This window comes from Portunus trituberculatus, chromosome 13 (assembly GCF_017591435.1).
Source record: "Portunus trituberculatus isolate SZX2019 chromosome 13, ASM1759143v1, whole genome shotgun sequence".
Lineage (NCBI taxonomy): Eukaryota > Metazoa > Arthropoda > Malacostraca > Decapoda > Portunidae > Portunus > Portunus trituberculatus.
Window position 1 is genome coordinate 1,732,678 of NC_059267.1, and position 15,797 is coordinate 1,748,474.

The following is a 15,797-nucleotide window of genomic DNA, read 5'->3' on the forward strand; positions in this document are numbered from 1 at the left end:
CATCTTACTTACTGAACTACTGTAATAGTATTTTACAATCTACTCCTGTTACTCCATCTAACTTACTGAAATGATGAAAAACTTGTAACACATAAGACAAATAAAGCTTTGTCTCTACATTAATACTGAAAAATTAACCTCAAATGTCAACAACAAAGCATCATCAAACAGGCTTTTCTTATTTCATGGTTGGAAAAGATGAAGGAAGACTGATGGTAACAACAAACTCAGGGACGCTCACCTGCCTCTGAAGACTTGGCAGCAATGGAAGACAGCAGGTTGGTGATGAAGCGCAGCACCTCCTTCCTGAAGAGCACCTGGTTCACACGATCTGGCCCGTACTTCACCTCACCTGCAGACAACAAGGACAGTTAAAGTTTAGAAATACAATCATGTCTTAACCCATTCAGTACTGGGACACATTTTTACCTTGAGTTTTGTGTACGATTAGACCATTTTACTGACATTAGGAATGATCTATGGAGAGTTAGGAATGATCTATGGAGGAGAGAAGATTGATGGGCACAGTCTTCACTATTTTAATCACTACATAAGTTTCTGAAGCTGTATAAAATCACCACATAATAGTAAGTAGAATGAATATGAAAATCCATCTTAGAACTTAGAGATTAATATATTTCTAATTAGTGATTATCCATTCTCTAACCATTTCAGAGTATACTACCTTTAACCACATACCCACTTCATACTTCAATTCATCCATTCCTTCATTATTTCTCTCCACATACATACTCAAGAGGTCTGTGTGTATAATCAAGCCAGAAAGGCACAGGACACACGAGTTCTGCTGAAGAGTTATGTGTTTGTGTGTAATGGAATCAGTCACCTACTGTTCTCTGTAACCTACCCTCCCTTCCATCCCGTGACAGCTAGCCCAGTGTTGGTAGCTAGACATGTGTCCCGCCACCCCTCACCTGAGTCCTCCCACCCCTGGCTGTTGACGCTGGATGGGTCAGATGCTTCAGACGCCTCGCTGATTGCTTTCACACGCTGCAGAGGTGGAGACACTACCACCACCTCTGCCTCGGGCGCCTCGCCATCACCCTCGCCTGAAAGATAAATCAACAGTTTTATTCTTTCACTGCTCATGTTAGGAAAGCAAGATGGACAAGAAAGGTAGTGTTATTCTAGTTTATGTAAGAATCAGTTCCTTCTCAAAGACCAGGATGCCAAGATACCAAGACATAAAAGGAATAAGTGAATTAATATAAAGAGACGTTATCAATCACATCCCACTCCCTCCATCTGTACTGCATTTTGATTAATGTCCCAGCCACAGCCTCACCTGCTGCCTTTGGAGTAGGTGGGGGTGTGGGAGGAGTGAGTGTGTAGCAGGCCAGGCAGGTGTGAGGGCTGTGCAGCTCCAGGCCATTCCCATGAATCATCTTGGAGGTTTTAGCATCATCAGTTTTTTTCTTTGGGGTGCCAGCTGTGTGGGAAGGATAAGTTTGTTACCTCTAGACCACAGGATTGTCAGTATAAAGCCTTGTCCTGTCACTCGTAATGCAGCTTGCCTCGGTTTTCTTTTTCCTCTCCCTCTGTAACAGATTCCTTACCTTTCTTTTTGTCTGGGTCTTCCTCAGACTGTGTTTCAAGTTCTGACTCAGTGATGGCTGGAAACCTGTCCTTGCCAGGGGTGTTGGTGGCAGCCGTCTGTCCTGCCTCTCCCTGCCCAACGTTCTTGTCCATGGAGGCATCATAGAGGAGGAGGTCCAGGTCCAGAGGCAGAGCAAAGCCAATGTAGCACTGGCCTGCCTGGTGCTGTGTTGCTCCTATCAGATTGTAGCTGCCCAGGGCCCTGCTGCTGCTGCTCGGCCCCAGCCCAATGCCCCGCACCCCAGAGCGCACAGAGGACACCTCACTGCATCCTGAGGGCGACCGCACCAGCCCCTGCACATCCAGCAGGTTGGACATGCTGTGGGGGAATGACAAGTACTGATTAGAATGATTTATGACTAGACGGTGTTGAACAAAGCTATTATTTTGCCTTTCGTGACTCTATAGACATTAGTGATACTCTAAAGAACTATTATTAGCAGGAACAACGGTCAACCACACAATCTTACAACTGGCCGCCACCGTGTTCGTAGCTGGAGGAGAGGAAGCCCTTGAGGGAGTTCCTAGTGGGCTTCTCCTCGTGGCTAGACTCTGACACCACCCGGCGCTGGTTGGTGATGGAGCGCAGGGTGAAGTAGCTCTGCGTGGACAGTGGCTGGCTGGTCACCACCCCTGAGCCAGGTATTAGTATTGGGGTGGTGCTGCCGCCTCGGTCACCGGCGTCCTCTGCAAACAGTGCCCCACTGGACCCCCTGATGGAGCCACCCCGCCCCCCTCTCCTGAACTCTGAGCCCTCCGCCATGGACTGGGAGCCGAGGGTGACTAGTGAGGTCCCGCTGGCAATGGGGCTCAGACGGCACTCCCTGGAAAAAGGTCTCCATTGGACGCCACCCTCAAGTCTATGTGAGAAATTCAATCGGACAAAACAGCAGCATAAAAAAGTTGAAGCAAATTTCATGCTGTGGTGTATTCCTGCTCCTATGCTAATATTAACAACACACTGGTGCAAACTTGAAAACCACAAAAGTTAGGTCATAAAGGTGTGCCTGGCATTGCAGGACATACACGGGGTTCACACAGGAGTCCTTACACCTGGGTCCTGCAAGGCAGCGGGGTTGGGGCGTCTTCATGCTGCTCCTTGGGGTGGGTGGGGCCGTCATGGGGCAGCTCAGCAGCCGACACGTCAGCGGGGTCTGACAGGGAGTCTGAGCTGAGAGTGCCGGGCTGATCACCGGTCTCCTCATCAGAGCCGGTGGGGTCTGTGAGGGAGTGGCTGCGGGAGCTGACTCCTCGGATGCGCCGCGCCGACTGCAGGAAGGCCGACATGCGGTCTGTCATGCGCTCCGAAGCCGTGGAGGAGTTGCTTGCCCGGCTGCTGGTTGACTCCCGCCGCCGGTCCGACCTGGCAGGGATTGGCCTCTGCTCAGTTTTCCCCTGCCATGCATCACTCATCCATTCAATGCAACACTCACTCACAATTTGTCTCATAAATCCTACTCCCACTATAGCTGTGAATCCTACTCCCACTATAGCTGTGACTGTCTCTTCCTCTCACAGTGCCTTAACTCATCAGAGGAGAGGCCCTACATCCATCTCTCCTTCTTACACTACCACACAGGTTATGTGCAAATATGTACTGAATAATCTAAACATTACAAAATCTGCTAATTCACATTTTTAAGTTCATCCCTCAATTTAGCTTTCTGCAAATCCTATCACACACTTACAAAGATTATAATGCATTATAATGCATGTTTGGTGTGGAAAGTAAGCTTCTGGAAACTGAAAATGTCTATAGCAGCCGTGCAGCAACATGCAATCACAGTTGGCTTTCTCAGTGACTGATCTCCAACATTCAATTACAAGACAAATCAGTGAGCAACACCAGACTACTTCCCCCCTGCTGGCTGACACGTCAATGATGCTTCACGTAACAACTTAAGTAAAAGTCAACCAAGCACACACAGACAACTCACTTCCTCCTCATGCTGGCCAGGAACCTGAACCGTAGCGACGACCTTTTCTGGACAATGAGGTCATCGTGGGAGGGAGGGATCTGCGAGGCATCCACGGTGAGTTCCTCCAGCACCGGAGCACAGTCCGAGAAGCTGCGTTTGTGACACATGGCAGAGGGCGGCTTGGATTTGTGAGGTAGAGTCTGCAAGCCAACAGGGACCAGTTTTGTCATCCAGGAAGAGGTCACATACTGAATACAAGTCCTAGCAAGCTATGCGGGAAGGAGTACTTTCTCTTTTGTCAGTGGCTAAGAGAGAGTGTGTGTTTAGGTGTACCCTGTCATAACTATTCCCCATTTTTGAGAGAAAGTCTTGATGCAATATAAATTTGAATATGTATTCCATTGGTATAAATTTCAATGTATGTATTTCATCAAAGTACAAGAAGTACAATTTGCCTTCACAGGTCAACACTGCATCAAGTGTTAGTGAACACTCACCTGACTTTTGCCTGCAGTTGGGTAAGCGTCATCCAAGCCTATGCCCTCCACCAGGATGGAGCCGCCGTCACTGCCATCCTCAGAGTCGTCTCCCACGTAGAAGCCAGCCCTAAAACATTACGCAGGGGTGGAGATGAGGCACTGTAATTTTTTCTGCATGGCACAGATTCAGGCAATATATATCATCTATTTAGCTAAAGTGAAAGGAGAGTGTGACAGGGGATAGATGAACATATGGCACAAGATTGCCAGTTGTGGAAAGTCATCACGGGAAAGTGCAAACGTTAAACAAAAATTATGATGATGTTTAGCTAAAGTGAAATCTCCAGCAGAACTTCTATCAGCTGAGCAACATTCAAGCCTCATAACACTGCTTGGTCACACATCATACACAAACTCCACCACTAACTTTGGCAGGTCCAGGTCTTCCACTTCACTCTCCGAGACGTGGTGATTGTTGACAGCCCCAAAGTAAGGATCCTCCGCCTGGCCCTGAGGTGCTGACCAGCCCTCCATCTCATCCACCATCTGCCACTGCTCATGGTGGTGGCGCTGCACACACTCCCACCCTGCAAGTCGTGGTGAGGTTGTGACTTCAATGTGAATGATTTAACCCCTTCAGTACCATGACGTGTTTTGTTTACTATTTGGTGATTTTATACAGCTTCAGAAACTTATGTAGGGCTTAAAATAATGTAGACTGTGGCCATTAATCTTCTGACCACCACAGATCCTTCCTAACGTCAATAATATCATCTAATTGTACATAAATCTTAAGGTAAAAATGCATCCCAGTTCTGAAGAGAATAACTGTATGCTTCACCTTGTATTCATGTGTATCTTGGTCTTGAAATGTTCTAACTTGCATTAAATATTTTTTAATTCATAAGATATACAACAGTAAGTACTCCAAAAGTCAAGAACAGTACATCTGAGAGGAAAGTATAGACAAACTGGCCTCTCCTTGACAAAAGCCACACTTGCTGCCGAGACACACAACCCACACACACTCACCATACTTGCGGAGCTGCGTGACGCCCTCCTTGGTGGTGGCCACAAGACACAGGGCATGGAAGCACACGCCGCGCACAGAATACACAGGACAGGAGGCTGCCAGGTTGGTGATGGAGCGCAGGACTCCCTCGCAGCTCAAGAAGCCAGCGCCGTCACTGCTCAGCCCTATGTGTCCCATTGCCCACATTGCCACCTTCAGCTGGAAGATCTCCTGTGGTGTTGAGGTAGCTCCGGTCTTCACCACCTGAGGGATTAGAGTGTAAAGTAACTCAGTGTGGTTCAGGTGATGTGGTTACCACGACTGTGATGGTGACTTCTTCATTCTTCTCAAAATAGATGATGTTATCGTTTCTTTGAGTATCCACATTCTTCTCCTTTTATAATAATTATATAAGATACTTTCCTTCTCTCCTTTTAGAATACAAGTTACCCACCTCCCTTCATCTCTCCTTTTAGAATACAAGTTACCCACCTCCCTTCATCTCTCCTTTTAGAATACAAGTTACCCACCTCCCTTCATCTCTCCTTTTAGAATACAAGTTACCCACCTCCCTTCATCTCTCCTTTTAGAATACAAGTTACCCACCTCCCTTCACTTTCTTATCACAACAGAAGTTTCTTTCCCAACACACAAACCCACACCCACACAGATAAATGAATAAAATATATCCTGACAATCAACAATCACCACATGACAACATATGTATAACTACTACTATAACCACTACAATCAGCAACATCACCACCATCATCACCACCACAACCACACTCCTTTGCTGCCTCCCTTCTCTCCCCTCTTTCCCCTCGAGTGTTGGGGGAAACTGAGGGGAAACTAAAAAAAAACCCTAATTACTGGGGAGGGGATAGGAAAGACGATTGTTTGAGTAACCAAGGGCAGACTTTATTGTTTAGGAGAGAGAGAGAGAGAGAGAGAGAGAGAGAGAGAGAGAGAGAGAGAGAGAGAGAGAGAGAGAGAGAGAGAGAGAGAGAGAGAGAGAGACAAACTGGCAACTGTAAAAAAAAAGTTACACACACACACACACCTGCACCATAGTCTTGACGGCCTCGTGCTGCATGAGTACTGCAAATCCCTCCTTGTGCGTGAGTGAGAGCCGTACAGGTGAGGCATTAGGAACACATCGTGAACCACATGCTTGCTGCCTGTGCGCCTCCCATACTGGCCGTCCTCCCCCCGCTGGTGCTGTGTGATGGAGTCTGCAATGGCCAGCTGCATCATCCTAACATACCTGAAGCAGAGGAAGTTGTGAGTCATGGGAGGAAGTAATGTCTCTAAAATTGGGTAGTCAAAGGATATAATGTTGTCTGAGGAGTCTTTTTTTTTTTTTTATGTAGGAGTGACAAGGGCAAAAAAATATGAAAGAAAAAAGGCCCACTATGTTGCCAGTCTTGTCATTCCACTGCAATATATGCCTATTATAATTACCACATAATCGATCACTATACCAGGCTGACAATCCACACACACACACACTCGCCCAAACACTTGCACATCACTCACTCCCTCAGCCCATAGTAGGAAGGTGAATTCTCATGGCCCACTATATAAACTAAAACAACAAAAAGTACCTCCTTTAGCCCATAAGTTCCCATGAAAAGCTCACATGATATAGAAGAGAAAAAAAAAAAACTATATTAACCACAAATTGCTAAAGAAACAAGTACAGGGTCTTACTTGTAGCTGTATGTTGTCGCCCACTTATCCAGCATGGTGTTGATGAAGTTTGCCTCCTGGTATGCCCTGAAGCCCCTGGGGGAAGAGACCAGCTTCACCAGGAGCAGCTGCCCACAGTCCCCAAGGTGTGTCACAGAGGGCGGTGCACACAGCACTGCCTCAAGGTACTCCTGCAAAAACAACAGTGGTAATTATTTTGGCCTCAAGGTATTCCTGCAAAAACAGGTGGTTTTTTTTTTTTTTTTTTTGCCTTGACATACTCCTACAAAAACAAGTGGTAATTTTTTTTTCCTCAAGGTACTCCTGCAAAATCAACAGTGGTCTTTTTTTTGCCCCACAGTACTCCTGCAAAAACTATTATTATTATTTTTCTTTTTTACATTGAGGTACTCCTGCAAAAAACAACAGCGGTAATTTTTTTTTATCACAGGCTTAACCCTTTCAGTACTGCGACACATTTTAATATTCATTCTGCTTACTATCTGGTGATTCTATGCAGCTTCAGAAACTTATGTAGGGATCAAACCAGAGAAGACTCTGGCCATTAATCTTCTGATCTCCATACACCCTTCCTAATGTAAATAAAACTCTAATCACACCAACAATTCATGAGTACTAAAGGAGTTAAATGAGAGAAAAACTATTTTGTCACCAGATTAACAGACATGAGGATGAAGGACAGACTCACCTCATTGTCACAGGCCTCATCCAGCACCTCCAGCGCTGCCAGGGACACAATACGGCTCTCATCATACAGCTGCCCCACCAGAAGCTCCATCCCCCACTGGGCAAACCCCTCAGCGCCCACCCTGACGAAGGCACGCAGCAGCTGAGTGCCATACAGACGTGCCGACTCCTGGCACCCAGTCAAGATCTTTGTTAAAATGGCCCTGAAAGAAAGTCATCCATTAGTGTCACCCCTACTCTTTGCATTATAGTAAATTAATGTGTACACACTATAAAGAGAACTCTGTAAAACACCAAACCTGCACCACACTTGATGTCCTGCACACTTACCTGTTGGACTTGTTCCCAGAGTAGTGCAGACAGGTGGACACCAACTTGGCATACATGTCACTCTCAGACACACTCACCAACTCCTGCAGCCTGGGGAGTGAGGGCACCAATACATTACTAACAATGCTGGATGGAATGCATGCTACCTTTCTGTATACCAGGCCAACATTACTACTTACACAGCCACTCATTAAGATAATTTATACTTCACAAAGCAAGGGTGAAGTGAATAATAAATAGAAAGAGCAGGACATTCATAGCTATCCCAGCCTGAAGATAAGTAACAAAGATAAGGCCACTCACTGCTCCAGAATGCCAGACTTGACCAGCATCTCATGTCCCTGTGGCGAGTGGGAGAGTCTGCCCAGTGCCAAGAAGTAGTACTGTGCAGTGGTGGTGTTGAGGTGGGAGGGGGACATGATCGCGTCGTGTGCAGGGCGCTCACACAGCACACTGGACAGGTGTGTGCTGATGTCCACCAGTAGTTCCTCCAGGTACTTAATACATTCATCCTGCAAACATGGAAAGATTACCACAAAGGATACCACAACAATTCATCCAGTAAATGTCAAGAGATTCAAGACAATTAGCACAAGTGATATGAAGTAATGGGCAAAGAAATAATGATGTAAAAAATTAAACTAATGACTCACTAAGAGACTACAAAAATAAAATCACAAATCACAAAGACGTGAAGGCACAAGACCAGGAGAAGAGCATAGGTGTAATGACTCACTGACCAAAACACAACAATCAGATCAGAAACAAAATAACACCCCAGACTTACTGATAAAGACACTGCAAGAATGAATAACACACAGCATCCACCTGAAGGCACATGACAGTACAGGAAGGGCACACTTTACCTCAGGAGCACCAAGCAGGAAGTCACAGAAGTGCAGGAGGGTTTGAGCATACACGTGGGCCTGGTCGTGAGTGACATCCACATTGGAGAAGAGGTTAGCACTCGGCTTGTAGAAGTACAGGAGGCGCTTCACAAACAGGCGGTAGTTGCTCTCCTCCAGCCGATGCAGCGACAGCGACGGCCACTGCAAGGAGAGTTCTGCTCAGACACCACACACTTGTAAGATTCAGCACATGATGTAGTTTTAACCCCTTCAATACTGGCACACATTTTTACCTTGAGAATTGTGCATGATTAGACTATCTTATTGACATTAGGAAGGGTCTATGGAGCTCAGAAAATTAATGGCCACAGTTTTCACTACTTTAATCCCCCACATAAGTTTCTGAAGCTGTATAAAATCACCAAATAGTAAGCAGAATGAATATGGAAATGCAATAGACAATAAACACATAGACACTAAAGTGGGAATTGAATTAAGACTAAGGTGTGTGGTGCTTACAAGACTCTTCAGCACATTTAATTTTTATAAGAGAAAAGACACAGATGGTAATTATGCAAAATGATGAAGTACTACCATTACCAACACTACCTAAGTGTCCACTGTTTAAACAGAGAATTCTACTTTTACCAGTCCAGTAATGTGTACCACCCACTCAAGCTTGGTATAAGAACTGCATGAATAAACAGAAAACCAGAGAACTATTTAGACAACAGAAAGAGTTAATCCCTGGGTAAGAAAAATACACACACACACACACACACACACACACACACACACACACACACACAATTTAGCATTTTCATCACTCAAGCTTAGACAACACGAGTTTTTCTCAATAACACCGAACAGGAAACAGAATGAATTGCTACCATCATTACACCACCACCAGCAAAACCTGACTCACAAACACTAGACTTACACCCTTGCAAACCAATCACTAACTACTTCCATACCATGATGCATTTCCATATTCATTCTGCTTACTATTTGGTGATTCTATACAGCTTCAGAAACTTATGTGGGGGATTAAAATAGTGTAGACTGTGGCCATTAATCTTCTGACCTCCATAGACCCTTCAAAATGTCAATAAAATAATCTAATCGTACATGAATCTTAAGGTAAAAATGTGTCCCAGTAGTGAAGGGTGAACATCAAGCTTTGCCACATCTAGACACATGATCCAAGGTGTATAGGAGTGTAGAAGTGTAGGAGAGTGTGTGTGTGTGTGTGTGTGTGTGTGTGTGTGTGGGTATGTAGGAGTGTGGGAGTGGTGCACCTTACCCTCAGCACTGGAATGATGAGCTCCCACTTCCAAACGTGAGGATCCTGCCCACCAATCAGCACATGGGAGTCCTTCATGGTCTGGCTGATCAGTTCGTCATGGTCCTTCCCCAGCCACTGTGGGATTGTGGCACGTGTGAGTGACGTGGTTGTCTACATTCTAACGGGTGGTCTTCATATATATATAATGTGTCACCCATCATCACCCTACATTTTAATTAGGTTAGGCAAGGCAAGGTAAGGTAAGGTAAGGTAAAATAAGGTAAGGTAAAGTTAGGTTAGGTTAGGTTAGGTTTGATACATTTTAGGTTACCAATTGTCACCCTGCTCTCAGTCTGACAGCTAGCCATCCCCTTTCCAGCACTCACCTTGCTAAGCCTTGCACTGTGGGCCTCGTTGAACCTCTTAGGGGCGGAGTCCTTTGTCTTAGGTGCAGCATTGATGATCTGAGCCAGGTAGAGAGAGGTAGGGTTGCTGCATGAGGCACTGAGCTTTGAGCGGGACAGCATGAGCAGCGCTGTGATGGCCTGGGTGGCTCTCATGCGCTGAAGGGAGTCGTTACCAGCGGCACGTTCCAGCAGCAGGGGAAGACAGTGTGACAGAGACCCACACTCCCCTGGCAGGTTCTGATTTGCCTGATGGAGGAGCTCCCCTGGACACAGAATATTGACATTGAAAGTAATACCTCCATAGTCTCCTCTAGGTATAAAATCATATAGCTAAGTTATTTTTCCTCCTTAAGTCAACAAAATAACACCCAGGAGGTCAGATGGTATTCATACAGAAGACTCCAAGAATGCAAGCTGTGGGAAGAACATCAGATACAATAAACAACACCACTGCATACAAGAGAAGTCAGTGGCAGCACTCACCAAGCAGCAGTGTGGTCCTCACTGACAGTGGGGCGGAACTGGACACAATCACCTCACACAGCGCAGGGAACAGGTCCACACACATCATGGTGTACAGGACCAGAGCCAGGTGGTTCTGGATCACATTTGGCCTGAGGGAGATAATAATATGTCTGTCAAAAATAGAGCCCTTAGTAAATAAACAGGCATTTCTCACAGCTGAAACCATGGTTCTTCTTGGCAACAGCATTTTTCTTTAATACATCTTTTTGTCCTTGACTGTCCTCTCTAATAAAAATTGAAGACAAAAGAGTTTACCTGTACTTGGCTATGTGCGGCAGGATGGCCCGTGCCTCAGCTGCCACAAAACTTTCATGCAGTCTCCACAGGTCTGTGTCGGAGGCAGACATGCTCTTGTAGGTGGCCAGTGCTTCATCATAGTCCCCGGTCCAGTCCACCAGCGGCACCCGGAATAACTCGTACAGCAGCTCAATGATGGCTTTCTGCAACACAGGCAAAGTGAACCAACCCAGTCTTCAAAAATGACTTGCTATCCATAATGGAAAATCACAAACTGTCAATATGTAGTTGTGTTAATATTCTCACTACTCCTCCCTTCACATAGCGAACACAAACATGGCATAAGTACAAGTTAGCTTTAACACCACAAGCCAAACATTACAAACAACAACTTCTTACCAATGAAACATTTTACTATACTGTATTGTGAAGTAACAAGAAAATGAATAATACAATAAAAACACGAGAAACAACATGTCAAAGCGCAGTACTGTTTTCACACCACTAGTGCTGCATGAACAGCTTTGGGACAAGTGCCTACCCTGGTTTCTTCATGGTTTGGGTAAAGCAGGGCAACGAGGGACTTGAGGGCAGCAGTGTTGGGCTGACAGAGGGACACCAGACCCGGCCAGCTGCGCAGACACACCAGCACGGCCAGCTTGGCTGCCTGAGTGCGAAGCTCTCGCTCCTCACTTTGGGGAGAGTTTGAAGTACAACCATGAGAACCTTACAACCAAAAATAGTCATCAAAACAACAAACACAACCTAGACAAAGATATATAAAAAACCAAAAGCCATTTTACAGATTCTACATAAAGTTACTCTCTTATTGACATTCCTTCCATAATGTGTCTCATATGAGCAAATCACTGCAGCCCACACCTCTTGCTGTAGTAGTCCAGGTCATAGCTGGTGTGCTTGTAGTTGAAGTCTGAGAATGGCGCCAGAACCTGGTGGAGCTCGGAGCAGTGTGGCCGCCACAACGGGGTGTTGAGGAGGTAGAGGATGGCGGCCAGCAGCGCCTCATTGATGCGTGGCATGGCACAGTCCAGCACGTTGTGCAGCACCACACCCACACCGCCACACTCCACAAACACTTGAGTGTTCAGTATGGCTGCAAAGTGACCAAGCAAACTCTGAGTGACGTGGATCATGAACACTGTCCCGTACAGCACCACAGTGACACTCTGCCGTCTCTATACAAGCCAATGCCTCAACAAACACAATGACAAGCAACAAGTCTCTCCGATGCACAAGGCGACACACACCCATCTCGTTGAGCGTTGCCAGCGCCGACCTCAGTAGCCTGTCCCTCTCCTTGGCCCCGTCCCGTGCGATGGCCACCAGGCAGCGGGCCAGGGACAGCGGGAACAGGTCCGGTGCCACCATCAGGAGGCGGCGGGCCAGACGCAGCGCCTGCACCCGCTCCACCTGGTTGTCCAGCATGATGTCCATACACCTGCACCACACACAACACCATCGCCACAGGGAACAAAGTAAAACATGATAAATAAACAATAAATTACCTAAATATTAAGATACTACAAAAATCATGTAAGACAGGCAATGGTGAAGGGCAAAAAGAAGGGAGAAAAAGGTCCACAGAAGTGCTAATACCAACAGAAAGGTCAGAGGAGTAAGTGCCAGCTCCAACAGAACGGTCAAAAGATCATTTTAAATTGGTGGATAAGTATCCTGAAACTGCCCTAATGAAAGAACTTACAGCATAGCAAGGAGAAAATACAGAGACAGGCAGGGAATTCCACAGTTTACATATTAAAGTATAAATAAGAGAAAGTAGGTGAAAATAAGTAAGATTGACAGCAAGGCTCTGTAAAAAGAAGTTGCCAAGTTCCCACTCACCTGATAACAAGAGGTATAACATTGACGGCCATGAGAGCCTCCACATCTTCCTTTGTGAATATGAGGTATCGTAGCAGCCGCAGCCCACCAGCACGGATCTCCCTCCCATCCTGGACTAGACAACATCTCAACCTGGACACAGAATAGCAACATACACTTCAGTCTATTGTAACACTGCGGTTTTCGTGAAAAGAAGGTGGAAGAGTGAGTCGAGCACTTTCTCACTCGCACAGCCTAATCTCAGTCACACACACAACCTAATCTCAGTGACACACACAGCCTAGTCTCGGGATCTTTAGATACCAACATATTCTGAAAAGGACAGTGACCAAATTCAAATCAAATACTTTCTCATATACAACCCTCCTCTCAGATACTAACTTAGCTACTCTGAAAGGGACACTGACCAAACTCACACCAAACACTTTCTTAACATGTAAAAAGTAAGGATGAAAGTGTTCTAATTTCCTTGCACTCACTTCCTCTTATTCTTAACTCCTTCAGTACCATGATACATCTTCATATTCATTCAGGTTACTATTAGGCGATTCTAAACAGCTTCATCATCTCATGTGGGGACTAAAATAGTAAAGATTCTGAACCATTAACCTTCAGACCTCCATAGAACTTTGCTAGTGTAAATAAAATCATCTAATCACACCCAAACCTCATGATAAAAAATGTGTCCCAGTACTGAAGGAGCTAACATGTAATAAGAAAAGGTGAAATAGTTTTAATTTTTCTTTCACTTACTTTCTCTTATTAAAAACCTAATTTGGGAACTCTTTCAAACCAAGCTGACCCACAATGCCCCGTGACTCACAGACAGAAGTACTGCTCTCGTGTGAACTCCTCCTCCCCAAAGTCCAAGGTAGCTGGCGGGAGAGTGGCAGGGACGCGCTCCTCAAGTGGGTCACTGGCTTCCTCTGTGAGTGGTGACTTCTTGGTGTTGTTGAGGGCGAGGATCTTGACTATGGCTCTCACTGCTTCATTGAGGTAGCCCAGGCGGCGGCTCTTGGGGGTGCCGTTATGTTGGCACACCACGGACAGCACTTCACGCAGCACGCCAGACACTCCCCGCCCAGTGTCCAGCTGTATCTCATCCTCACTGTCCTGGCGTTCTGCAAGGCATCACACGTTTTTGTTTTACAGATGAGGAATGAATTTTTTTTTTTTTTTTTTTTTATTTGTCATATGAGCTTTCCATAGGAATTTATGGGCTAAAGGAGCTTCTTTTTTAGGGGTACCTCCTATTTAAAAGCCCACCCGCTAGGAAACCATTGCCCTGAGTGAGAAAGTCCTACCTACAATCAGACCATGGACAGGATTCAAACCCGTGATTTCTGTGAAGTTTATGAGTGGTTTGATTAACATGAAGTTTACCAGTGGCACGATTTCTGTGACATTTAAGATTTTTTTTTTTTTTTTTTTTTTATGAAGGGAAGAGAACCAGCCAAGGGCAAAAAAATAAATTAATCAATTAAAAAAGGCCAACTTGAGTGCTGGCTCTCTAAACGGTGGGAAAGCATCGATCAAAATTAGGGAGCAAATGCCTCGATACCTCCCTCTAAAAGAAGACAAGTTGTAGGAAGTCGGAAATACAGATGCAGGGAGGGAGTTCCAGAATTTACCAGTGAAAGGTACGAATGATTGAGAGTATTGATTAACTCTTGCATTAGAGAGTTGGACAGAATAGGGGTGAGAGGAAGAAGAAAGCCTTGTGTAGCGAGGCCGCAGGAGATGGGGAGGCATGCAGTTAGCATGAAAATAGCGATAACAGATAGGAAGAGATGCAACATTTCGGCGGTGAGAAAGAGGCTGAAGACAGTTAGTCAGAGGAGGGGAATTGATGAGACGAAAAGCTTTTGATTCCACCGTATCTAGTAAAACTGTGGTGATTTCTGTGAAGTTTTAAGAGTGGTAATTGTGCGAAGTTTAAGCGTGATTTAAATTCTGTATGAAGTTTACGAGTGGTTTACTTTTGTGTGGAGTTTACGAGTGGTTTAAATTGTGTGAAGTTTACGAGTGGTTTAATTTCTGTGAAGTTTACAAGTGGAATGAAAGTTTTGACAGTAAGGTGACGTGCTATGGAGGCAACACACTAACCAACAACACGCGTGACATTTAAAAGCAACCCTGACGAGAGAAGAAACCAAATAATAACACCAGGAGATAAAAAAAAAACCACCCAAACCACGTATCAACACACCACCACACCAGTGACACCACCACCAAAACAACCCCACAGGTAACCCCGCCCATGACACACCCTGCCTGGCGCGCCACGCCCTGCCACGCCCCTCCACGCCCACCCCTTCCCCTCAGCGCCATGCCCCTCAATACTTAACACTGATACTTACTCCTCAAGGGGCGCCCGGCACGGAAAGCTCTGCCGTGATACATGCTGCTGCTGGTGTCGCCATTACTTCCTGACGCTCTGAGTTGCCGGGGGTCTCTAGCGGCCGCGACTTCGACACCTCAGATTCTGCTTTTCCAACGGCATGTTTTTAAGATTTATTATTTTTTACTTTTTTTCTTACTTATTGTCTTGGTTCTGTAATTGTTTCAAAAGAGCGTGTTTATGTTTTTGTTATTTTTATGTAGTCTTTATTAAGTGGTAAGGGTTTAATTGGAAAAGGGTGAAAAAGTGTTCTGGGATGGATTTATTATTATTACTTTTCTTTTATTTTATTGCCTTAGTCCTGTAATTGTTTTAAAAGTGTATTGATATTGTTGTAAGCTTTATAAAGTAATAAGAAATAAAAAGAAAAGGGTGATGTGTCACAATGCAGGGTGCGTGTTTAACTATCCAATATATATCATTAAAATGCTTAGACATAGAAATATAGTTGTGTATTACTGAAAGCAGACAGGG

General features: G+C 45.3%; 1 protein-coding gene and 1 long non-coding RNA gene across 4 annotated transcripts in view; one reads left to right on the top strand and one right to left on the bottom strand.

Annotated features, from left to right (window-relative positions):
• LOC123503044 overlaps positions 1-2,535 on the top strand; it is an 18,115-nt gene extending 15,580 nt beyond the window's left edge. For 2 of the 3 annotated variants that reach the window (XR_006674290.1, XR_006674288.1), the window contains 2 exons: positions 199-1,926; positions 2,058-2,535. This is a non-coding gene — a long non-coding RNA (uncharacterized LOC123503044). The remainder of the gene's footprint in view (positions 1-198; positions 1,927-2,057) is intronic. The other variant, XR_006674289.1, reaches the window with a different exon arrangement.
• LOC123503043 (rapamycin-insensitive companion of mTOR-like) overlaps positions 1-15,394 on the bottom strand; it is a 21,442-nt gene extending 6,048 nt beyond the window's left edge. The window contains 27 exon segments of the mRNA XM_045252437.1: positions 242-352; positions 936-1,070; positions 1,307-1,450; positions 1,578-1,936; positions 2,088-2,441; positions 2,669-2,980; positions 3,555-3,736; positions 4,034-4,142; positions 4,443-4,602; positions 5,048-5,291; positions 6,091-6,155; positions 6,158-6,294; positions 6,741-6,910; positions 7,429-7,630; positions 7,758-7,847; positions 8,061-8,269; positions 8,624-8,806; positions 9,909-10,025; positions 10,277-10,560; positions 10,781-10,911; positions 11,078-11,262; positions 11,601-11,751; positions 11,942-12,173; positions 12,328-12,518; positions 12,923-13,054; positions 13,746-14,043; positions 15,283-15,394. Coding sequence (XP_045108372.1) covers positions 242-352; positions 936-1,070; positions 1,307-1,450; positions 1,578-1,936; positions 2,088-2,441; positions 2,669-2,980; positions 3,555-3,736; positions 4,034-4,142; positions 4,443-4,602; positions 5,048-5,291; positions 6,091-6,155; positions 6,158-6,294; positions 6,741-6,910; positions 7,429-7,630; positions 7,758-7,847; positions 8,061-8,269; positions 8,624-8,806; positions 9,909-10,025; positions 10,277-10,560; positions 10,781-10,911; positions 11,078-11,262; positions 11,601-11,751; positions 11,942-12,173; positions 12,328-12,518; positions 12,923-13,054; positions 13,746-14,043; positions 15,283-15,325 — 4,930 coding nt within the window. The 5' untranslated portion in view covers positions 15,326-15,394.
• Between the last annotated feature and the right edge of the window lie 403 nt (positions 15,395-15,797).